The sequence below is a fragment of the Cebidichthys violaceus genome, unplaced genomic scaffold, assembly GCF_023349555.1.
Source record: "Cebidichthys violaceus isolate CVI_PGR_0920_01 unplaced genomic scaffold, fCebVio1.0.p SCAF_7, whole genome shotgun sequence".
Lineage (NCBI taxonomy): Eukaryota > Metazoa > Chordata > Actinopteri > Perciformes > Stichaeidae > Cebidichthys > Cebidichthys violaceus.
This window is the reverse complement of record NW_027176927.1, coordinates 5,168,816-5,195,178: the sequence shown is the minus strand read 5'-3', so window position 1 is coordinate 5,195,178 and position 26,363 is coordinate 5,168,816. Positions and strand designations below refer to the sequence as shown.

Genomic DNA, 26,363 nt, shown 5'->3' with positions numbered 1-26,363 from the left:
AATGGCCGGCTGGCAGAGAGGTTGCTGCTTGCTAAGGGCAACAAGTTGTGTTTGTGTTTATTAGGTGTCTGCAGTTCTAATAAAGGAAAGCGCTGCGTCCTTCACTGCCTCATCAGATGGCTTTGCTCTGATTTCTGTCCGAGCGTCGGTCAGGTCTGCAGTGGAGCTGGATGGCTTGCAGCCTCTGGATCATCTGGTGAGGAGAAGAACGCGTTCGGGAAGGACTTCATCTACCTTTTTTTTTTCGACTTTTGCTATGTAACGAGTATGTTTGAGAATGAGTTTAAAGGAGAATGAGGCACTTTTAGAAGATGTTTGTGTTTATTTGAACTGGTGTAAAGTGTGCACATATATACAGTGTATATAAGAGCGAGAAAGTGTGTGTGTGTTTGTATGGTGTTGCCCACGCCATTGGAAATGCTGGGGTGTCCAGCAAGGTTATTTTTGGATCAGTGACAGCGTGTCAATGGCTGCAGATGCGTCGCAAAGAAAGGCTCTGAGATACCAACAGACCCTGGTAGGTCTTTACCTGATCTTCTTTTACCTGTCTGCCTTCTGTCTTTTAAAATGTCTTTTGCTTTCTCCTTGTTTCATCCCCCTCCACCTGCTTCTGTCATCTCTCCATCTACCCACCTGTCACTTAGTCCTTTCCAGCCATCCTTTCCTGTTCCTCACTCACTTCCTCTGATTATTTCACCCTACCTCTTCAATAATCCTTTCTCATCCACCAGCAGTGCTCCGTTTCCTCTTTTATGCTTCTCTTCTACGGTGCATAGACTTCTCCTGATTCTAGTTTACTCTTCCTATGTTTTCTTTACTTCTTGAGCAAGGTTTATGCAAATCAATGTCAACTTTATTGGTACAGTCCTCAAACACATTCACAGTCTCTGCTGGTTTTTACCTCCCACGCTACGAAACACTGAGTGAAGGCGATAAACGGAACAGATTCTAATATTCATTTAGATTTTTTTGCATTGCCCAGATTATATATTTTCTTCTGTGACTGCGTCTATCTTCTTCTATCTGTATGCCTCCTTAAGCTGCAGCCTGAGAAAGTCATTGCTGTTTTCATGTGTTGGTGGGTATAAATACTTATATAGAGGAAACCTGAGCAGACAGATTAGATGTACATGTTCAGATGAAGTCATGTCACCATATCCTCCGGTTCATCTGCTTAAAGGCTCGCCCAGAATCATGGTCATTCCTCCCAGGAGCATCATGTCTGCCATTGACTTTTTTTCATTCAACCACACCTGGTCTCTGGACATAAATGACTCGCAGCATCAAATCTTTTTCAACAATTGTTTTGAAGCATTGTGGTGTTGTTTTTAAAGGTCATTTTCTGCAGTTGAATGTGAAATATAAGTCGAGAGAATGACGGATACAGGATCATCTGAGATTAGAGCAGCTGGAGTGTGTTTTTATGTGTTGGAGCAGCCTGACAAAGTGTTGCTCCTGTTTTCCTTCTCCTATGAGACGATGGACGATTGCCCAAAGCAAACATCTAATTCTCCTGTGAAGCCCCTCAGCGGCCATTAAGTCAGATATAAATAAGAAATCCCAATTAATCTATCTACAGACTTCATTTCGCACTGAGAAGTCACATCTCTCAGGTGTGTGTGTGTGTGTGTGTGAGTGTGTGTGTGTGTGTGTGTGTGTGTGTGTGTGTGTGTGTGTGTGAGTGTGAGAGAGAGAGAGAGTTTGGAAATTAGAGCCTTGAAGAATTGGAAGAGATTATGTGTAGAGCTGTTAATAGATCATGTTAATATGATTTATTTATTGATTAGAAGCAGGATATGGCTGAGTATATTTTCAGATGCTAAATCTTCACAGATGCTCACTGGTACTGTGAAGTTACAATAGACGTCTGTGTTTTCAGTGTTCCCAGTATATGTGTGGGGTTTAAAACTGGGTTGTTTTGAATATTTTTAAGTTGCATATAACTGCATTGCATTTAAATAACAGTTTCAGTTCAAAAGGACCTGCTTGAGACAGGAACTACATGTGGTTGTATCAATGCTTAAATGAAAAGAAAGACAAAGTTAGGATAAGAAAAAACACTTAATGCTTATTTCCTTATAATTTTCTAGATCGTCTCCAGGAAAGAGCCATGTACATTCTTACTAATTATAGAGAAAATAGAAAATCTGCAGCAGGGATGACGTGTTTGTTGTTTGCCAACCTCAGAGGTTAGTGCCTCACTGGTTCCCTCAACATAAAGTTACATTTGGATTTTAGATAATTGCAGAAATTAAGCTCTGTGGCAAACACAATTTTATGATACTTACAATGATTTTATTTAAGCGTGAATGCAATCAGCAGCATTAAAAAGCTAACGTTAGGCTATAAAAACACAAAGAGACTGGAAAGGTGGACTAGTCGCCGTTTTGTAATCTCATTTAGCCAAAATTGAGAGACGGTTACACCGGTAATTGTAATCATGAAATTTGAAGTCTACCAATTTAACGCTGCCTCTAATTTCCCTTTATTTAGTAAAATGTTTATGTTATCTAACCTCACACCTAGTACAGACGAGCAACAACTTTTGTCTAGCTTCTAACTTTGACTCATTTGTAACAATCTTGGTGTTGACAGTGTGTGAGAATTCAACATGTTCTCCCGTATTATCTAATTGCACAGTCCTTTCCAGGAAACTTCTTCAAATTGTTTATTTTTTTAAATCTGGAAATTACAAACTTGTTAAAGAAAAATACGTAACAAGATGTTAGCCCAGCTTTAACCAAGACGTATTTTGACCTGCAAAGAACAAAATGATTGCTTGCTGGATTTATAAAGTTGTGTTAATTACTTCCAAGTGACACAGCTGTTGTCCACCCTTGACCTTAACAAAGAGGAAGCACTCTCTGTTGACTTGTGCCACACTGACAGACACACTCCACCGGGGGGGTGAGAACACATAGCTGTGTGTGTGTGTCATCATACTGCGTGTGTGTTTGCTTTGATATTCTGCTTGTTACAATTAAGGATAAATTAATAAAGGATGTGTCTAAAAATGAGGTTATGTGAGGCGATGGGTCTCAATCTGTGAGAATGTCAACAGCAGTGAAATAGATCTCATAAGTCTCAAATGTTACAGGCTACTAAACGGGATAATGTTCACCTGCCAAATGTCTCGCAGACTGGAATGACTGGGATGTAGACGATTAAGCCATTAAATTTCATATGATATCCCGGTCACTTGATGTGTCTTTTCAATTACAGCGGTGGCTCTAATGTAATAATTAAACTATTTGTAGAGTCACATCAGTAGTTAAAAGTTGATTCGGCATGTTACCGTTGTGAAACGGTGTCAATAAGGTGCCGTTGTTGTTGTGTAAAGGTTGAAGCGCTCCATCCGGCTGAACGTCGGGCCTCCTGGGAGAGATGGGCTGAGAGAGACAAACAGCGTGAGAGAGGGAGAGGTGTGTCAGTGGACATTGGGTCACTCTGCTGCTAAATTTATCCACGAGTAAGGTTTCACCTCAGGGGTGGGGGTTGGATGGATGGGGACACGGGGTGGTGAGAGGGAAAGTTTCAGGGGGAAGAGTGAGAGAGAAAAGGTGAAAGGCTGCACACAAGAGTTCAGTCGTAGGTGAGGCGGAGGAGAAAGTACAAGAAAATCTGTTTGTGGCATCGAAGGAAAGAAAAATCTGATTTCTAATGTGCATTTGTACTCTTACAGATGTGTGCAATTGGAGAAACAAACAAAACAATATACTGAATATAAATCAAGCTTTCATTCCCTGAAAGCATCTCAAGGCTAGAGTGATATTAAGACATCCATTTACATTTGGAAGAAGATTTTATTTGCCTTAAGAACTTTTGAGAAACGTCACCCAGAACACAAGAAAGTGCAATTAGTTAGTTGTGGCCTTTGTGTTTTTCTGGCTCCTAAATCTGTTTCTAGCCAACAAATTGAACTGCAAATTATTTACTAAAATTTAATTGAGATTGAACAGGGCATTAAATCTTTAATTCAGCTAATACAATGTATTCAATTTGTAACATTTTTGTATAATGTTAGAGCCCAAAAAGAATAATGCAATAATTAAAAACTGATAATATTGGAAGTGCCCTGGTGGTATTGGGCTGGAGCTGACCGCCTAATGGACCTTTTTTTACAGCAGCCATTTTGTCATGTAATAGCAGGGAGAGCACATGTGTAATTAATAACATGATGATTGCTGCATTCCACTTTGGTCTGCAGGTTTCATGGCTCTGGTGGTGTGCATGTTGGCTCACAGGCTTTGCTTACTGGGACACTTAAATGGAACAGAGCGGCCCTTAATGTTATAGGACGGCTATAAGAAGCAGAAAAGTTTTAAAACTGGATTAATTTAAGTCAGGTTTGGAACATTTCTCAGGTCTGTTCCACTTACTAGCTGCAAGGAAACAGAAAGCTGCTTCCATCCATCTGTCTTCTACCTGCTCAGGTCATTAATAAGTATGAGCAGTGTATCCCATCATGCATCAGGTAGAAGACAGGAAAACATCCTGTACAGATGCAGGCAAAGTCAGACATGTTTGCACTCAATTTACCTTTAACGCGCTGAAATATAAATATAACTGTGATTTTCAAGCTGACAGCAGCACTCCACGTTCCGGGCCAGTGGTAGTTGCAGGTATTAAAATGACCAATTCCTTTACACGCAAAGTTAAATAAAACACTACAGTTTACTAAACTCTGTGAACTCTGATATTTTTCGCCAGAAAGATGCAAACAGCTTCCCGGTGAGACAGAAAACCGGCAGCAGTCTGGTCCCCAAAGACCCAGAAACCATTTGAGAACTGCTGCTTCACAACAGAACAGTCAGTGACCCATTTTAGGTCCCACAGTTGGAGAAGTTGACTTAATAACGGTTAAAAATAGAGCCGATATTACCAGCTGATACCGCTTATCCAAAGTAAGTCAATATTGGTCTCTGTTTTGGTATATAAATGTTTTCTAAACTGCATTTTCATGTATTTTGGACCATATTTTTCGTAGTTTACGGCCTAAAAATTGTTTTTTTATGCACCGTATCAAGTCAATTTAATGATGAACATATTGTTGTCTTTCATAGTGAAATGTATCGTTCAACTATAAAGTATCTTCCCTCTTTAATAACCAAGTTTGAGCAATCACTGCCAACAACATGTTTGTCCCCTTTAGTAAAGCATGCCATCTATGTTAAAGGTACTGATAGTACAGTGCAGCTTTATCCACCCTATCCCACACAATGTTAATAATGTTAAGGGCTCCACTCAGTCAGCAGGTATTATTTTCATACCTTAAGCTCGTGTCCTTCCTGCCTGGTATCATTTATGATCCGGCTGAAAGAATCTGCTGGACCGGCCGCCTGACTGAGAATATACCCCTCTAAATTAAAAGCTGCTGAAAATGTATTGTCAAGCCTCAAGTGTTTGTATTAACCTCTACTGCTTTCTCCACTCTCTCTGAATGTGTGTGTGTGCGCGCTGCACTGGCCATACCTGTCAGTCACTGGCCTCCATACTGTACTGAGGCAGGTAGCAGGTACAGTCTGTGTCCATCACTCTGGCAAAGACAGGAAATGTCAGATGTAAGACAAAGATATCCAGAGAGGGTATTACAGTATATTAAGGACGCACCAGAAAGTGAGCAGCAACTTGCAGGAGGAACGGCTGAAAAGATGAGGGAGCGGATCAATACTTTTGAAACGGTTCTGAATGTTGATCAATTTCTGGTAAGGTTTATTATCTTGAATGTTGATGAATTTTTTTTACCTAAAGTTGTAAAGTCTTTTGCAAGGACGGATGCATTCATGAATTAGATAAGAGGTAGAAGAAACACTTTTGTACTGTCTCTTATTTGTTTTACTGACTTTAAATTTTAAATTTCCTGTTGTGTCATTACTTATTACATGTAAACAGGGGTAAAAGGACCTCCACAGTTGTTGTTTTTTCCCTTGATTACTTGGTGTAAATATGAACTGTGGGCTCATACATAACACATTTAGCAGTTTGGTTTATTTTTCTCATTTGGCCTCGCCAACATGCTGCAATTAGAACATGACAGCTTGTACAGGGTTTGGATGAGCCGTGGAAATGTTATTGTGCTGGTTAATTAGTCTATGCATATGGAGACATGTGATTGTGGAGTGTGTGTTGTGGGGGAGGGAGGGAGGGAGGGTCGGTGGGTTTGCGCGTGTGTGTGTGCGTGTGCCAGTGTGTGTGTGTGTGTGTGTGTGTGTGTGTGTGTGTGTGTGTCTCTAATCTCCTGATCTATCTGTCAGTGAGCAGGTCAGATTTTATCATTAACCTTGTGTTATGGAACAGGGTTATATTGTTGTAAGGCCTCACCACACACACACACACACACACACACACACACACACACACAAAACCACTCACAAACATTCATTTAGCTCACTCATAAACACACAAATACAAACTTAGCATGCTTAAGAACCTGCACCAACACACACAGATATTTATGAATATGCAGTACAGACTCTCTCATGAGGGACGCAGGAATGTGCTATTATATTTTTTAATTAACTCTCAATGTCACACTGCCCTTCAACCTCGGCATCTATTAGCAGCTCTCACTAACTGAAGCTCCCCCCCCACCCCATCCCTCCCTCTCTGCAAGCCCCGCTCTGTTTTTGTTTACACTTGAAGTTCCTCTTGAATTACTTGTGTTTTACAGTAGCATCACCTTGTTAAAACCAGCTCATGAAGGGCAGATCCATGAATGAATTCAAAGCTCTCGACAGCGCCACAAGCATAATCTAACGCAGGCTTTGTGTTCCTAACAAAGCCTCTGTTAGAAATGGTTTACATTTCTCCATTTTCTTCATCCCGAGAGACTTGCAGTCAGAACAACATTAAAACGTGAGCTCTTACAGTAGAGCACAAAGAAACTAATAATGAGGGGTGTCAGAGCTGTACAGTAACTCCTGAATACTTTCATGTGTCCATAGAGACAAAAAAAGTGCAGGAAAATAAGAAGAGCCACGGGGGGAGGAAGTGGGAATCTTGCTGAGAGTAGATTAGTGTGACTAGAGGAGGAAGAGGAGAAGGGAGAGTGTGATGTATCCTCTGTTGGACTTGACTCTTGAGTGGGAAGGTCATTCCACAACGAAGAGTCAAACAGCGGCAGCAACGATGTTCAACGATATGCAAAAGGTGGTGGGAAATATTGGTTACTGATGTCACTGGATGCACAAGGTTACAAGGTGACATAAATGTAAACAAGGTTGAGAGATGGAGGCAGAAAAGTCCCCTGACGGGAATGAATCACAGCTTTCAATGTCTCTCTCACGCTGTCGGCCATTTGTCTGTTTTTGTCTCCCGCTTTCAGATTTATTTCCTTTTTTGACAATTCAGTGGCAACACATCAGGGCCGCAGCTTAGTTTTGCTTGTTTCGTCTAACCAGCAGTTCAAAAGAAAAAAATAAACCCTCACATTTTAGAAACTGGAGTTAGTAAATCTTTGGCATATTTTCTTGATATTATGACATAAATGATTAAGGGTTAGCTGGCTGTTAATATTAAGCAAATCATCACACATTTAATTAATTAGTCATGTTTGTAGTGCATTAATTAAGTATGTGTGTGTGTGTGTGTGTGTGTGTGTGTATATATATATATATATATATATATATATACACACACACACACACATATACTTAATTAATGCACTACAAACATGACTAATGAGAGTAATGGTAAGCATTTTGTGAATATTTTTTGTAATTTATCATTTTATTCTACGTTTGTTAGTTAGCTAATGTGTATTGACTTACAAAGACATATTTATTATAAAATCAAATAAAGACAATTCAAACTAAATGCTATAAACAATGCTCTCGCCAGATATATACAAGTACTGACAATTTGATTTAAAACTGATGCAAGTAAAGAGCAAAATGTACATCTAAAACAACACATGAGATGCTGCTCTTCAGCAGTTGAATAGAGAATATAGTTTGTTGAAATGACATTAGCTATAATTTGACTATAACCTTGTGGTAGTCTGTTTTGTTGTGGCAGGATGCAGCATTTGAAGTAAAATGTTTAAGTAACAAATCGAAGCAGTGCACAGGTTCCTGTTGTTCCTGTCCCTGGTTTTGAAGGTGCCTGGTGCCAGCGCCTGTTTGATGATGTTGATGGATTAGTGCTTTGGTGTTAATGGGTAGACTGGTGGTGCTGAGGTAGTCTGCAGTGTAGCCCAGCAGACAGAACAGGAGCAGAGCTGCTACCACATCATGCTAAAGACAACTGATGAGATACAGGTAAAGACCTGAAGACCAAAGGCTTCAACTGCTCAGATGGTGGACGGTGATTTTTGTTATTCTCTTACTGAGTTAATGACACAGTCCAGTGTTCTGTCATTTCTCTTTAATCACAAGCTCCGTTAGTGGATCTGTTTACACGTGTTAACTGACTTCTCTTTTCAAAGTTGTAGCGTTAATGGGTTGTTTGCACCTCTCACATTAGAGCGGAATATATGTATATTATAAGAATACTAACCACTAAAGGGTAGACAGTATATTAAATGTATTGTTACATTTCTATAAAGTTTACTCAAATAGGATTCTATCCAAATTGTGTGGACCCGACAACATTTAACTTCATTCCTGGATAAATAATGTTTTGTAACTTTTAACTCGCAGTTGAAAAGTGCAGTCTGTCTTGATCATAATTTGTCGCGCATTTCATTTAATTTGCTTAAAACACAGCATGACACTCCACAACTTGTTATGTTTAATTTGAGTCATGGCTCAAATTCTAATTATATGCGTGGGGTCTGTTGCTTTTCAGCAGATTTAAATGGCTCCAGCATTGTATAAAGCAATCATAATAAGAGATTGAAACTTTAATATATTATTATACAGTATTGTTTGCATATAACCCTCTCTGTGCCTGTTTTTTGCAAATGATTAATTTAATTTGTAAGGAATAACAAAGTGCTGGTGTTAAAAACATTAGGGCAAAAAAATGATCCTTAACTGACTTTAAATGCTTTACTGCTGTGATCTAAACTTTCCCACGCCTGTTAGCTCAGGCCATGCGCTGTAAGCAGTGCCTTTATTGTTCTGAATAACAGTTTGTGGTTTGTAGTATTTAATGAGGTCTAAATAACTTTGACAATTTAGGGACATCAAATATTTTCAAGAGCCTTTACCAGTGTAACAGCTGGACACCTGCTATGTGGTGTAATAATTATAAACTACTATGTCATGTGGTTGTAGTGATTCGTGTGTTTACACAAGTTACAGCTTGTGTAAAGCTTGTGTAAAGCAGCTTTTGTGCAGAAAATCTCAACAAAAGAAGGGTTGCAGCAACTTGACTGTGTCGCTCTGAAATCATGTGAATATTTTCAATTCAGATGAGATTGTTGATTTTTGCTGCACCTTTATTTTATTATTGCTGGATGCAATTATGGGCAGCTAGCTAAGCTTTCGTTTTGGTCCTCTGGTCCTGGGCCTCCTGCTTGGATGTGTCAGCTCTCCTTTCCTGTGTGAACATGAGACAGTAATGTGTGGCAGCTAGTCCCCCTTATGATTTAGCTTCTTGCTTGGCTGTGTGGTGGGATGCATGGGATCTATAGGTTTCAGTTGCACATCGTAGCTACACCTGGACCTGCAGTATTTTACTGCTTCTGTGGTTTGCGGTGAAAACTGATCCCACTCACTGGATTACGAAGTGTCATGTTTTCTGAGTGTGCGTGTGTGTGTGTGTGTGTGTGTGTGTGTTTGGGGGGGGGGGGGTGTAAAGCGTAGGGGAAGATGTGGAATGTCCTCTCTTCCAGGGGCTCTTCCTCTGGCTCCTCTCCAGCCCCTGCCTCCTCTCAGGGAGGGGTTTTTCCGATCTCTATGCCCGTTTTGTCTATTTCTGTCTGCCAGGGTATTCAGGTTGATGTGTATCCCTTACACACACGCCACACATTCCCCATCTCTTTCTCGTTATCTCAAGACTCTTCACACTGGATCTAGTTTTATCCTTCTCCCAAGTCTCAGTTTTCAGAGGTATTTCTCCTTCTCCTCACTCTTTTTTTTTTCTTTCTAACCCTCCTCTCTTATATCTGCAAATCTTTTATTGGTGCTTTTTGCGTCATATAGTGAGTGTGTGTGTGTGTGTGTGTGTGTGTGTGTGTGTGTGTGTGTGTGTGTGTGTCCCGGTTTCAGCTGTACGGGGAGTACAGGGAGCAGCTGGGAAACTTTGCCCGACGGGAGGCTGCCCGTCTGCTGACAGAGAGACAATGCAGGAGACAGGCGGGGGACAACACCACCGGCCGAACAGGGCACGGCCGGCGGCATCTTCATCAGCATCACCCTGTGTCCCTGGAGTCGTATCACAGCCACGCCTCTTTCACCAAGAAGCCTCGTCCCTACTCAAAATGCCAAGGTGACCATCAGGAAGGAGTTATTCTGTTCAAACACACACGCTTTACAAACAAATTTCTGTAAAGAGGCAAACTCTGGCGATAGTTTCCATGGCTATGACACCTCATGTGGTAACCAGGAAACAGACTGAACTTAGCAAAATGTTTTTTATTAATATTTTGAGGTACTGGCCCTTAACATCAGTTTTTCTTCTTTGTGAAACTGTAATCTTTTATTAGACTATATTCTAGAGAGAGCAGCGTCTATCTGACAGCTGCAGTTACTGGTTACTTTGCACATTATGATTTTACTTGAGCTCATAAAATATGATGCACTTTTACAGTTTAATTAGGCTGCCACACAGATCATGAGGCAGTTGGACTTAGTCAGGACTTTGAATCCCTCAATATACCCCACCCATACTTTAAAAAAAACTAATTCTATAAAACGTGTTATTTGGATTTTCCATATTGTATTCATCATTCAAATGTTCAATTATATTTTCTGTACATTTCATTCCCCAACATGAAGGTCTAAATGCTGTTTTAAAACTTTCTCTATCCTTTAGGATTACATTTCTTCTAGAAAAATATTAAATGCTTAAAATGCATCCCTGTATTTTTCAGCCTAAAAGTTTGAATGCGTCTAAAACTAAAGTCTGCTTCCCCAGCATGCATTTTGATTGCAGAGAGAGTAGAAACAGAAACAGTGGACATGACCTCAGCCCGTGTTGGAATGTAATATGTACTGTACTTAAGTACAAATTTAAGGTACTTGTATTTTACGTAAGTAATTTCTTCATGCCAGTTTAGACTGCTAGCCAATTACATTTCAGAAGGAAGCAATTTGATTTTCACTTCCACTTTATGTGACTTTTGTGTTTTAAGTTCTTATGTATGTGTTTTACTTTGAAGAAAACATTTTCCAGAGAATGCATACACATGCATTTGTAAATGCCAAAAAAAACACAAAACCATTGAGTTCACTCTGTGTTGACATTACATGTTATGATGAGCTATCGCATCATCACTGTAGCCATAATCACCCTGAATGATTCCCAGTGTTATGATAACTAATTGTCATTAATTGAATCATCAATCAAGATTAATGGATCTGTGGTAAATCATTAATTTGATCTCTTTGTCCCAGATTGTTTTGCTCGTGTGCGGCGGTACATAGTGACCAAGATGGGGGAGGACTGGATATTTCTGGTTCTTCTAGGACTGACTATGGCTCTGGTCAGCTGGAGTATGGACTACACCAGTGCCAAGAGCCTGCAAGGTACATAGGCCAAAGCCATAAAGATGATTCCTGTCAAATCTGCAGTTTAATAACACAACACCTTGTCTGTAATTATTCCATTTGTACTCCTGTGTTTTCTCTTTCTGTCTCTGTTGTGTTTCTGTCTTTCAGCTTATAAGTGGATGCATGGGGAGCTAAAGGGCAATGTGCCACTCCAGTACCTCGCCTGGGTTACCTATCCCATGATCCTTGTCATGTTCGCCTCGCTCTTTTGTCACCTGGTTTCCCCACAGGCCATCGGTAAGCTCTCCATCACCTGCCAGCCTCTCTCATCCTCCTCCAGCACCTGTTTATTTCCTCTCTGCATCTCCTTTTTTCTGTTTTCCTTTTTGTAGGATAGTGGCACTCTTTCTTTTTTTACTGCTCCCACCATTTTTTATTCTACTTCTCCATCTTTCTTTGTCGTTTTTACAGGTTCTGGCATTCCTGAGCTTAAAACCATCCTGAGAGGTGTAGTGCTGAAGGAGTATCTGACCCTCAAAGCCTTCGTAGCTAAAGTCGTCGGGCTGACTGCTGGCTTAGGCAGTGGGATGCCAGTGGGCAAAGAGGTAACCAACTCCCCCTTTTTATATCTGTTTTTCTCTGTATCTATCATCATTCATTGATCCAGCATCACTATCATTATCCCCCTTCATCTCTGTTTTTCTTTCTGCATCGCTCTATCTGCTCTTTTATCCAAGCTTGGAGTGTAATAAATCATCTTCTGTCATGTTTTTCCTCCTCCCTCCTCTCACGGGATTGAAGCAAATTATTTCTCTGCAAAGGAGCACATTAATTTTCCCCGTTACAGTAGCAGGTTAACTGTCACATCCAGCAATTATACAGGGATTTATCTGTTCTGATACATGTCCCAGTTTAGACTCCTTGTTTTACAGACAATAGTCAGTGTCTGTGTATGTAACATTACGTGTCACTCATCTGTGTCATTGCGTGTCACCCTCAGGGTCCATTCGTCCACATCGCCAGTATCTGTGCCGCAGTGTTGAGTCGATTCATGTCCATCTTCTCTGGAGTCTATGAGGTAAGCTGAGGCCCTGACCAAAACAGACTACATTACCCACAAGTCTCTTCTTCTTGCTGACCAAGTGCACTTGAAATGTAGTTTTTCCATCATAACTTGCTTTGTTGATGTCTTTTGATGTAATTACAGGGTTCCCACTGGCACTTCAAATTTTAATTTTAAGATTTGAGAAAAGCATTTGTTTTGATTTTTAGTCAGTGACCAGGCTCAAGGGTTGATGAAGTCTGTTAGTCGTTTGAGATATCTCAACAACTGTTGGATGGATATTCATTCTGAGCATGCTGATAGCATTTAGTTCAAAGCACAAATGTGCCAATGAACAGCCTCACAGAGTAGAGGTGGGAGGTTCGACTCTTTTTACTGACTCAGGTTTGTATGAATCACTCACTAAAGAAAGTCGACAGCGAACTCCAGCAGTAACAAACGAGACCATCTGACCAACACACACTGGACCATTAATTAACTTAAACCGACTCTGACTCAGACTATCTGATTTCATGATTGATCAGTAATATACTACTAAAAAGGGACAAGTTCAAATTCAAGAATGTTTAATGACTGTGATGGAAGCAGCCAGAGTTGGACCTTCAGCTCAGGTCAGGGAGAGCGAGTATTGTGATTGCTTTTCTCACAGCAGGACTAGTGTAGCAGCAGGTAGGAGGGGAGAGTTGTAAGTGAACAAGTTATTGGAGATGAGGACTTGTTGACTCCTGAGTCAGTAAAAAGAGTTGAGTTGTTCTCATGACTTGCACATCACTATCACAGAGCCGCTAGCATGGCTGCAGACTATTGTTTTGAAAATTATAGGATGACCGTGGAAATATTATACATAGCTCTTCTGTTCCACTTTTTTAAATGACTCCACCATTATTATTTTTTATATAAACGAGGCCTCTACAATCTTCACTTGTCCTTGCAGTTCATTAAAAGGTCCTTGAATTTGATGTTGAAGAGAAAGTGGGAACCCTGTGGCTGTTGTCCCCCCCCCCCCCCCCCCCCGTTTCTCTTGTGTCTGTGTTTTGGCTCGCCCCCTCGCACCTCGTCTGTGTTTGCGTCTCACTGTATTAATAGTGTGATGGTAATGTCTGGCATGTGTATTAACAGTCCCATATCCCTGTCTCCCTCTTCCCTTGCTCTCTCTATCTCCACGTCCCCCCTGCTTTCTCATTCATCCCTGCTCGTCTGTGACCCTTAACCCCAGAGTGGCACCCATAACCAGGACCTGTTGGTGTGTGCGAGTGCCGTGGGAGTGGCCACCTGTTTTGCTGCCCCCGTGGGAGGCAAGTCCCACCCCCCACCCCCATCTTAAACCTACTTAGGCACAGGTCTCCAGTCCACTTTGTCCTCCTGAAATAACATCAGGATCACAAACGTGGAAGTTAAATTTGACCTCAGACCAGTGCCCTGCATTATTAAGTTATGAATACAATTCATAAGATCTACCTGTCAATATGTAGCTGATGTCTACAGTAATGTCTACCTGAAAGGAAGAGTTCAACATTTTGGGAAATCCACTTATTTGCTTACCTCCTGAGAGTTAGATGAGAAGATGCCCAAAATGTCAAATTATTATCCAGGTGAATTCAAAGTGAATTGAATGTTTGTGAATGTATATTTATTGCAGACAAGTTCGCAGCAACACATGAGCTTTGAATTATACATTAATTTCTTCTATCAGGCCTTTTCTGAATCCCAAACTCTTTCTGGTAAATAATAAAATATAAATACATATTCTGCAAACACAGATCATAAAAGATACTCTTGTACTCAAATTGTGATTTTAGAAAGTTACACAGAACATCATAAATCAAGGTCATAAATAATCAATGGAAATTGAATGTCCCCTACCATTAATTTTTGGTTTGCAATCAGTTGCAGGGATTTGTCTCAAAGGTTGATGTGACCACTTGCTTTGTTTCCTGATTGCTTAATTGCTTCTTCTCAGTCTTGATTTCTCTTTTTGGCGTGTGCATTACTGCTTTACATTCTCTTGATGTGCTTTTTTTTTTTCCTCGTCTTTATAATTTTTTTAAAATCACACTCCAGTGAACAATATTTATTCACTTTATTCCATTTTGCTTCCTTTCTGTCAATTCCCCCCCACCCCACTCCCCCCGTGGTTCCCCGTCCTGTCGTCTCCACCTTGATCTTTTATTCTCTCTATCTCCAAATCACTCTGCTGTCTTTCTCTCTACGCTCTCATTGCCCTTCATCATCTCACGCCTTTCATCGCTCATTGTCTCTCTCAACTCTTTATTTCCCTCTTGTTTTTTCCCTCTCCCTCTCTGTTTTCTGTGTCAGTAGAACCCTTATGGTTACACAGATATTCTGACTGTTGGCTGTGCCGTGGGGGTGGGATGCTGTTTCGGCACTCCACTTGGAGGTACTGTACACTGCCTCATACAATGAAAACCACTTCACCAAACATCCCCTTGTACTGGATACTGTACTGAGACTGTACTTTTTGAGACCAAGCTGAAATGAGTCAGTGGCACAGGGTGTCGAAACTTGTTTACTTATTCTTTGCTAAGATTTTTTTTTTGGTTTGGAATGTACATTATTTGTGTCAGTATTTTATTAAAGATCTTGTACAGCTGCGTGTCCTAAGACAAATACAATGCATAATGATATAGCAGCTTTTAATCATTTATTTACATAAACGCATAGCATAGACAAAAGATTTTTGAAATATTTCATTCTACAGCTGAAAATTTGTCAGTTCTCTATTGACGGTTTTTAAATGACATCAAACAAATATTTGGTATTTCTTGTCACTTATTGGCTGACATTTACACTGATACCATTATGTCCAAAATAAGTCATATAATCAGTATATTGGCCCAGCCTATTTATCCACCTAGCTCTGTAAAAGAGAAATGTAACTTCCCCTGAAAATTTAAAAAATAAAAGTTTGTTTTAAACCACAGAACAATAACTTACAGGACAATAACCAACCCTAGGCTGAGCAGCTTATAATAATTAGTTACAGATGTATTTCATTTCTATTATCGGACAATTCTAGTGGAATACATTCACAAACAAAGACAGAAAATGTATTAATTGTAGGAAATTTTTTATAATGTTCTTTTAAGTAATGTTTTAAATTAGTAGTGCCAAAAATTCTCTAGTTCCTTCGTGTTAAATAGATGGATGGATAGATGGATACTTTATTTATTCCCAGGGGGAAATTTGTTTGTAGCAGCAGCAAACAAAGTTACACAGTAAAATAAAAATATTAAGTACGGAAAATGCACAATATATACAATACAATAAATGTGAGGATTGATAGGTCAACATCAACAAACATCTTGTAATATATGTGCTTAAGCCAAAAAGCGTTGTCAACCTACTTTTCAATCACCATAGAAAAAATACCATTGACCTCATTGACCTCCATGCTTGTTTTCTGTTTAGCTGTTTTACATTAAAGTTTCTGATGTTTATTTTATGGCTTTACATGGTGATTATGCCTGCTTAAGTGTGTATGTGTTTCTTTGTGTGTATGCCTGATGTGTGTGTGTGTGTGTGTGTGTGTGTGTGTGTGTGTGTGTGTGTGTGTGTGTGTGTGTGTGTGTGTGCGTGCGTGCGCGTGTATGTGTTTCTTTGTGTGTATGCCTGATGTGTATGTGTATGACTGATGTGTGTGTGTGTGTGTGTGTGTGTGTGTGTGTGTGTGTGTGTGTGTGTGTGTGTGTGCGTGTGCGTGTGTGTGCGTGTATGTGTTTCTTTATGTGTATGCCTGATGTGTATGTGTGTGTGTGTGTGTGCGTTTGGTTCTGTTACAGTGTGTTTTCACTCCCTGTGGTTCTCCCGTTGTGTATAATTACACCCTCAGCTTCAAGTGTTTCTGGACTCATTTTGCTTATTTAACTAATTTCTGTCTCTCTCTCTCTCTCTGTCTCTCGCTGTCCTACCCTTCCCTGTTTCTCTCGTTTCTCTCGTTTCTCACATATCCATCCTCATTTCCCTCTCCTCTTTTAATCCCTCCTCTCCCTCTGTCCGTCCTCCCTTCTCTTTCTTTCTCTCTCTGTCTCTCTCTCTCTCTCTCTCTCTCTCTCTCCCCTCAACAACACCAGGGGTGTTGTTCAGTATTGAGGTCACGTCTACCTACTTTGCGGTGAGGAATTACTGGCGGGGATATTTTGCCGCCACATTCAGCGCCTTCATATTCAGGGTGCTCTCTGTCTGGAACAAGGATGCTGGTAAGAAGCAGAGCACACACACACACACACACACACACACACACACACACACACACACACACTTTACATACACACACTGCTGTAAAAGACTGCTGAGCTGGCATTTTATGGAAAGTAGCTGAATATGACAGCTAAGTAATATTTGCCTCTTTAGATAAACCAGAAATGTTTCACGTCATCACCTACGGTTTATTCACAATCCACCAGCACTACAGAGTTAAATATTTGCATCTAAACCCCTGCACCCTATTCTCTGCTTTTATTACTTTATTATGTCAACTTCTTACAGTTTAGAAGACTGTTTTCTATTTTACTGTATATTCAAACAAATTCACAACTCTCACTCAACCAGACAATCATCTAATATTCATCTTCCCAAACGACTTTCAAGCAGAGATTGGTGGAGGAAATCTTTTAGATTATTGCAATTCCTTTTCAAAATATTGTAAGCTCTCAACTGTGAAAAATCAGTGTACGCTACCTGCTCAGGACTAAACAGACAGACGAGGTTCGCTAATAGCTGGTGAAATAGTGGATCATTTAGACGCTAAAGAGATATTTCCCTCAGGAGGTGGTAGAGAAGCAAAGAGAGGACTTATATTCATCAGGTGGACATGAACATGACGATAATGTTGCTTTGTGTTGCTTTGTCGGATGTGTAAATAAGAAACTGTTTGCCAATAAGTTCAACATATCTAATTAAATGGTGATAAAAATGTCAATGTTGTGCTTACAGCTTTTATCTGCTGCCCCCAGACTGCATAAGTTATGCAGGTTTAAATTCCTAAAAGTATTTTTTCCTCTTCACACCATATTTTTATGTTCTGACTTTAATTTGATCTTGTGCTGATAAATGAACATTTCTTTTTATCTCAGTCACAATCACAGCTCTCTTCAAAACTAACTTCCGGATGGATTTCCCCTTTGACCTGCAGGAGCTGCCTGCATTTGCAATAATAGGGTGAATACAAATGTGTGTGTGCAATGATACTGTGCGTCTCCACTTTTTAAATAGATATAGAAATGGTCATGTATTCTCCTCAGTACATTTTGTGCCCATACATGGTTGTTGTGCTGGAGGAGCAGTATGTAAAAGTTTTTTTTGTCATGTTTTAGGATCTCGTGTGGCTTCCTGGGGGCGTTCTTCGTCTACCTGAACAGACAGGTGGTCCTCTTCATGAGGAGACCAACAGCGCTCACGCGCTTCCTAACCAGACAGTAAGATCACAACACACACACACACATACTGTATACACACACACAGGGCCATGTTCCCATGAACTCAAACCACTTGCGCATTCAAATCCTATTCCTCTTAATGTATCTCAGCTCTCTCTGAACTCATCAGTCTCACAACACTGGCCAGGATAGCAGCAAAGCCTTAACAACCTTTCAGCCAGTTATTCAGTCAATGTGGAGATTCACTTATCCTCCGAGACTCAACAGTCAGGGAACATTAGTCTCCACCATTAGAAAGAGGCGAGCAGCAGCGCCAGGAGAGCCATACAATCAGTGGTGCTACACACTCGTACTGAGTCATTTCTGTTGCAAGCATCACTTATCTTGCCATGTTGTTGTTGTCTAAGAATACATTCCTGTTAATGACTGTGTGTGTGTGTGTGTGTGTGTGTGTGTGTGTGTGTGTGTGTGTGTGTGTGTGTGTGTGCGCGGCGCGTGTGTGCGTGTGCGTGTGCGCGTGTGCGTGTGCGTGTGCGCATACCCAGTCGATTGATCTATCCAGGTGCAGTGACACTGATCATCGCCACCTTAACGTTTCCACCTGGATTTGGACAGTTTATGGCTGGAGAGGTTAGACTGACTCAATCTCACACTCTCTGACTTCTTTTTGATGTGTGTTCATTAATATTCATGATTTTGAAGAAGATGGTCAGTGGGGTCTAGATTGTGTGGTTTTCTTATGTTTCGCTAGAAGCAAAGAAAGGCCGTAATGATGGGAATTTGATGAGCAACTTAAAGGGGAACTCCACCGATTTTACACATCAAAGTCTGTTTACAGGTCTTGGGGGGTATTACTGCATGTGTGAACCAAGTTGTATAAAGACTTTTGTGGCTCCACAGGGAGCTGCAAGAAGCCTGATGAATTGCCTCAAGTGAAGTAACTTGATTGGGGCTGGAAACTGAAGACTGAACATTTTCAAATAAACTGTGTGGAGGAAAGAAGTCCTCATCTCTGCTTAAAGCTAGCGGCTCGAGGCTACATTAACCGATAGTGTAGCATGACACACCTGAATCTCTGACCAAACTGTTTTCAGTCGATTTGCATTGTGGGTAATGTAGTCAACAGGGTTTGACAAAGAAGAAGACTGCATGAAATAATAAACATGATGTCTCTGGCAGTTGCATCAATTTAAGTTTTGATTGTCTATCATGGGTCTAAGAATGTAGTAGAGTTCGATGCAAAATGAGTGGAGTACTCTTTTAATAACTTATTGGGATTTTTAAGCACTATTGAAAAACTTAAAGCAATGATGACATTTACATACCACTGAAGTTAATTTCTCAATTTTAAAAACTTGATTTTTAATCCAACCAAAATCAGTTCAAATAGAAAATTTCCAATCTTTCATCTCTTTCTTGGAATCCATGATTGACAAAACGTAGCCTGACAGAAGTCTGAATAACTACTCAATTACAAGAAGCTCAGTTTGAGTTTTTCATATTGAATTGACCAAATTAATGGTTAAACATTGCCTTTTTTTCAGTTTCGATAAAGTTTTGTTTCTGTGTGTCTGTCCCATCTGGCAGTTGATGCCCAGAGAGTGTATCAACTCCCTGTTTGATAATTTCACCTGGACCAAAATCTCAGGATCTTCTGCTCCGCCCGGCCTGGGTCGCTCCTCTGCATGGATTCATCCTCATGTCAGCGTCTTTGTCATCCTCCTCCTCTTCTGCGTCATGAAGGTATCTCACCCGCTTGCTGTGTACAGAACTTGTGTTGCATTCAAACATACATATATATATATATATATATATATATATATAAATGTATGTGAGACCTCTGGGACTGGTCTTGAGCCATCCTTGATCTGGTATTTGTGTTACAGTTCTGGATGTCAGCACTTTCCACCACGATGCCCATCCCCTCCGGTGCCTTTATGCCAGTGTTCATATTAGGTAAGAGGATTTCGTAATTCGTGCGCAGTGTCTCCTGCTGAGTTTCAGTTCAATTTGTTTTTACTAGCGTGTCTTATCTCTCTCCTCAAGGAGCTGCTTTCGGCCGCCTCGTGGGGGAGATCATGGCCACTCTTTTCCCAAATGGAATCCTGTTTGATGGGATAGTCTACCGCATCCTGCCGGGAGGTTACGCCGTCATTGGTCAGTCTACTAACCTTAGTGCCGTGCTCAGGATCACATAGGACTTATAGAAGAGACTTAAAGAAGACTAAGATTTGACAACATTTTGTGAACTACTGACTTGAAAGATTGTTTTCTTTCAGTTAAAAAATGTGGATGTAGCAGCAGTTTAGAAACAGTTTTACCATTTTCATTAGACTTTGTAACATATTTGGTCAAAATGAGGCCTCTAAATTGTCTACATTTTTAATGTGACTTTTGTAATCTTACCTAAAAACATTTTAATTTTCACAAATGAAACCTTTAAAGTCATTGAAATGTCTAACTCACTGTTGTAACCCTGCTCTCTGTGTTTCACTGCACAAGTGAATGGATTTCACCTTAAATGAAGGCTATTATGTGTACATTATTGAAGCTTTTTGCCAAATATGTGCTGGGACAGGTTCCAGTCACCCCAACCCTCTACAGGATAAGCAGGTTGGAAAACAGATGGATGTGACAGATATAGATGTATATTAGATAGATATTTTTACTACTTTACGCTTTGATTTTTGCCTACCAAGGACTCCCAACATTGTTAAACTCTCTCTTTACAATTCTTATTTTACCATATTATAAGACAATTCAAGGCCAAAGTGAATGTGTCCAGGTACAGTTACAGGGGAATCGGATGGAGGAATGATAATAGAGGAATGACTATCAAATATCCTGTCCTTTGCTCCAGGTGCGGCAGCGATGACGGGAGCCGTCACACACACGGTTTCCACTGCAGTAATCTGCTTTGAGCTGACCGGTCAAATCTCTCACATCCTGCCGATGATGGTGGCTGTCATCCTAGCAAACATGGTGGCTCAGGGTCTGCAGCCTTCTCTCTACGACTCCATCATCCAGGTGAAGAAGCTGCCCTACCTGCCTGAGCTGGCCCTCGGACACATCAGGTAAAGCTAAAACTGCGAGAAAAGTTCTTTGGATGTTTATTTCTTCCATGCAGCTGTCACTGTCGGACAAAAGGTATTTATTGTAGTATCTCTGCATCCCCAGCAAGTATAACATCTTTGTGGAGGACATCATGGTGCGCAAAGTTAAGTTCCTGTCTTCTCAATCCACCTATCGGGAACTGAACCATCTACTAGAGACCACATCTCTGAAAACTATCCCCCTGGTCGACTCTAAAGGTAGAGTGACTTATATCATCATACTGGGCCTTAATGCTTCTATCTTGTGCTATAGATGCTTAGTGTGAAAGAAAAAGTTTTATATTTTGGGAAATGTACTTATTTTTCAATACCACTCTCTATCAGCAATCACTGCTGATAGAGAGCTAAACCCTGCTGGCTGCAGCGTCTTATTGAGCTTACAGACATCAGAATAGTATCAATCTTCTCATCTAACTTCCAACAAGAAAGCAAATAAGTGTATTTCCCAAAATGTTGAACTACTCCTGTAACACTTCTCTCTGCAGAATCCATGATTCTTCTGGGCTCCATCGAGAGGACGGAGCTTCAAGCCGTCTTTGACTGGTGGCTCTCACCAGAGAGGCGAGTCTTTGAAAGAGGTCAGAGCTCACCAGGCCAGGGCTCTAAAGTCAGCTGGGAGTCCTTCACCTTTGTAGACGAGGAGGGGGGAGAGGAGAGCACAGACAAGGTGCAAAAAACAAACCATAAATTAACTCACAAGAAGTACTTTAGCTTTAAAAAAACTAAAATATGTATTTACCAACCATGTTGTGTCTGCAGACTGCTCCAGTACAGGAAGAATGTAATGGGCCCATCCCATCCGCCAGACCTCAGGAGCCCTCCACCAACCACACAGGTTCAGGTAACATGGCAGTTCCACTGCACATGAAAACCAGTCCGCCCATCAAATGTCGCTTGCTCTCTTGTCTGACTTGTGTTGCCATACCGTATCCTCAGACAAGCGCAAGCTGCCATCTGTCAGCAGGGCCCTTCAGAGACTCTTCTCCTCCACATCTTTGTCAGGCCAGATGGAAACTCAGGTAAAATCAACCTCACATACTCACTATTTTTGACCCCTGAAGCTCAAAGGAACGGCGCATCACTGATCTGCTGTCGAGTTGGCAGCGACGGATCAGATGGGGTTATCAGTCCAACATGGCTCCTGGAGCCAACCTGGCTGATGTGATGGGAGGGGCATGACGTGATGCATACATAAAGGAGTTGACATGTTGTGCATTGGGTGATGCCATGAAACTACCAGGGGCCATTTTATCTTCATATGTGTAGCTTTTCAAACTGACTGCCCTCTTTCTTTCCCCACCTCTTTACTCAGGAGACGACGTCCCCTCCACTGACGGACACCATGTCCCCAGAGGAGGTACTGTACCTTAATGACTCACCATGCACACAGCCAACAATGAGAAAACCAAACCATCCAAATCAATAATTAGAAACTCTGTATACTCTTAGTCCATCTCTTTTGTGATTGGCTGATGCAGATCAAAGCCTGGGAAGAGGAAGAGCTGGATAAACCAATCGATATGGAGCAGATACGTATAGACCCCTCCCCGTTTCAACTGGTGGAAAGGACTTCTCTCCACAAGGTGACCACAGCAACACCTGGGTGACATGGTTTTACATGTCAAAATCATGTACAGACACGGATAATGCAATTACATATCACGGACAATTACCATTTCATATTTCAAAGCAGCATATTTTAAATAAATAGTTTGACATTTTCGGAAATACTCTGTTTTTGTACTTATATATATATATATATATATATATATATATATATATATATATATATATATATATATATATATATAATGGTGCTGATAGGTGGATTTTGGTACCTTTGGATGGAGTCAACCTAGAGGTTTCCCATTTCAAGACTGTATGCTAAGATAACTTTCTTCTGACTGTAGTTTCATATTAAGTATACAGGCATGAGAGTGGTCTCAATCCTCTCATCAATCCGACTAGCAATACCAGTGTTTAATTAATAAGCTGTAAGCCTCACTGTGTACAAAAGACCAGGATCATTCTTCTATAAGGCACCATCAGGCTTAAATTAAACATTGCTTTCCTAACTTTGTAAAACAAAATATAACAAATAAATAAATAGATATAAAGTACTGTATTGTTATTAATGAAAATAATGGTATCGTATACCCAATCTAGCTATTTGAGTCACTGTCGGATCGATACAAAATATTGATATTTGTGCATAGTCTTTATGAAAGATTAGCATCTTGGCAAATGTAGGATCCAGGGATTCTGGAGCTTGTTCCATAGACAGTAAAAGTCAAGATGTCTCAGCCTCTGCTGCATCGAGTTTGACCATTTTTAAAATTCTGCCTCCTGTGAATCATCCAATTTATGGAGGTGGGATACTAAATTGCTGGAGTTTTTTTGTTTTTGTTTATTTCCATACGACCATAAAGCTTTGAATCTTGAATTTTATGCTTTGTTTCATGCTATATTTCTGTATCTATTTCCTTTTTAACTTGCGGGACAAATTGTTTACAATGAACAGTGCAGCCATGCAAACAGAACACTGTCACACTGCAAAACATTAAACACTAACTGGATCATGTCCTCCTCTCCCTCATTACTCAGACACACACTCTGTTCTCTCTGCTGGGCCTCAGTCATGCCTATGTCACCAGTATCGGAAAGCTGGTGGGTGTCGTGGCACTGAAAGAGGTAAAGTCACATTTTTTTCTTTATGTGCATGTTTTTGTCGCCTCTCTTGGTTTGATCCTGTAATGCGGCATGACAGCGAACTGTAATGATCTCATGTTGTGGGCAGTTGTTCTGTCACAGGGTGCATTATGCTTTACGCTCTGATTCATGCGGTTATTTCATTAACCGCCTTCAACTCATCTCCCCGGATGTTCGCTTTAACGATCACTTCAACACATGTTGCTTTGCTATATGTGTTTCAATCTCTCTTCTCTCTAACAGTTACAGAAAGCTATAGAGGGCTCAACTCGCAGTGGGGTGAGGCTTCGTCCCCCTCTGGCCAGCTTCAGAGATGCCAGCAGGAAAACCAAGAAGCACCAGCCTCCCTCATCCACCCCTTCCTCCCCCACTCGGGACAAAGACCTGTGGGGGGAGGGGAGCAGGAGGGAGGGGGAGCTGGGGAGGAAGGAGTCCAACGAGGATTCCAGAGGAAAGGCGTCGTCTTCCAGGGGAGCTCCCGGGTGTGACACGGCTCCCTCCTCCCCCAGCAGCTCTGTCCACACAAGAGGAGCTGACGGGGATTCACAGGAGCCGGCATCCCCTTCTACTTCCTCCCCTACCTCACCTTCACCTCCTGCCTCACCTGTGTCACCCACCAGCCCTGTCCTCACATTATCCTCCCTGCAGGAGGACCGGGAGAGCGAGGAGTCAGATGAGCCCATATAGACTGGGTTTAAGAGAAAAGACTTTTCCTTTCATTTCACTCCTTTTCCCCCAGAGACAGAGCTGCTGTCTGGGTGGAGGAGTCAGGCTCACCTGCAGACCCTCAGACATTCAGCTTTCAGAGAGCAGGACGAGCTAGTGCACATAAAGCTCCTGAAACTTGTAGTACGGGATTTTTTTTTTCTACTCTTACAATTTCACTCTCAAAATCTCAGGTGGCTTCCTGTGTCTTTTGAACTGCTGACGGACAAACATGTTCAGTCGCACATATCACGAATGTTCAATGTCCATACATATCTTGGAAATGTTGATTGTAGCTCTATGTCATATTTCAGTGTCTGTTAATTTCATTAAGTACCTTTAATCAAACGTTAACTGACAGCAATGAATTGTATGTTAATGAAATAATATATTGATGAAGACTTAATTACTTTGACCTAGAGGTCAAAGAGATCATGCATTTAAAGTTTACTGATTAAGGTTGATTTTAAATTATAACATTTACATTTATCAGATATTTTCTGTATGGTAAATACTCAAATCATTATTATCAATCTGTAATTTTTAAAGATAATAAATGTTAAAGTTGTCTACTAGTTTATTTTAATCATCTACAACAATAAAAATGTCCATTAGTAGAAAAACAGTCACGGTAAAAACTTTGAGCTAAATGCTAAAATCAGATGGGTGTTAAGAAGGTGTAACTATTAAAGTACTGTGTTAGCATGCTAACATTTGCTAAAATGCTCTAATTACAACGTACAGGTGAGGAAGATTGGAATGTGAGTTTCGCAAGTATCTGCGTTCAGATGAAACGAAAATCGCAGCCCTTTGATTTATTTAAATTGAGCCAACGCAGGGGGCTCCAGCATAAATGGGAACCTGGCCCAACTAAGTGACTGCAACACAACGTTATCCTGCAAGGCTTTGTAGTGGCCAATCAAATACATGCAAGCTCACATTTCAGGTAGATTTAATTTTACAATGAACACTGTATTTCTACTGTTTAGCTCACACTCATTGAGACAAAAGATTAGCAACTGGCGTCTGATAAGCCTTCAAATTCACCTATGTGTTACTCAAAGGGGCCTTCCTGGATAATATTTCATATCTCACCTGTGCGTGAAGCTACAACCCCCACCAACGCAGCCCCTTGTGTTGTTATAATGCAGGGCTCTTTTCAGTCAGAACGCCCACTTTGTCATAAACAACTTACATTTTTGACCTGATGGTGGCGCTAAATGAAAAGTTAGGAGATTACCAAAGTTATTAGAATTCATCCTGAAGGGAACATGAATGTGTGCCACAAATTTCATGACAGTCCGTCAATAGTTGTTGAGATATTTTAGTGTGGATTAAAGTGGTGGACCGACCAACAGACGGGCACAAACCACCTTCTCGGGTGGAAAAATCACTGTATCAGCCTTCCAGCATTCAGGCTTGAAAAGAGAATTTCTCTGAGCATAAACACGTGTTTGTACTGTGAAGGTCAACAGTGTGTTTCAGTTTCTATGTGAGCTTGAACAAAGAAGCAGTTTGTCCCACAGAGGAGGCCTGTCTCTGAGAATTTGTCATTAATATTCTCCTGGCATAAAATCCCCGATAAGGACTGGAGAGAAATGTGTTTGGAAAAGCATGACGGGCTGGATTACACTGCTGCCACTTCCTTGGTGATTGTTGTTTTGTCTGACAAGCACCAAGGTTTAGAGACACTGACTGCCACCAAAAGTGGTTAAAAAAAAAAGACATTTCACATGTGTTAAGGGTCTAGAGAGAAAGAGGTGAACGTGTGATAATCTAA

At 40.8% G+C, this 26,363-nt stretch overlaps 1 protein-coding gene across 1 annotated transcript; it reads left to right on the top strand.

Moving 5' to 3' along the window:
• Positions 1–379: 379 nt before the first annotated feature.
• clcn1b (chloride channel, voltage-sensitive 1b) lies at positions 380–24,601 on the top strand. Its single transcript, XM_068735384.1, has 23 exons — positions 380–517; positions 10,155–10,374; positions 11,502–11,633; positions 11,766–11,894; positions 12,069–12,202; positions 12,598–12,675; positions 14,980–15,058; positions 16,752–16,877; positions 17,754–17,838; positions 17,994–18,095; positions 18,602–18,686; positions 19,644–19,799; positions 19,943–20,012; positions 20,103–20,213; positions 20,917–21,130; positions 21,234–21,367; positions 21,655–21,836; positions 21,929–22,010; positions 22,106–22,188; positions 22,482–22,526; positions 22,648–22,752; positions 23,774–23,860; positions 24,122–24,601. Exons 1-23 carry the CDS (start codon positions 467–469, stop codon positions 24,563–24,565), a joined length of 2,934 nt encoding a protein of 977 aa, XP_068591485.1. The 5' UTR covers positions 380–466; the 3' UTR covers positions 24,566–24,601.
• The last annotated feature ends 1,762 nt before the right edge of the window (positions 24,602–26,363 follow it).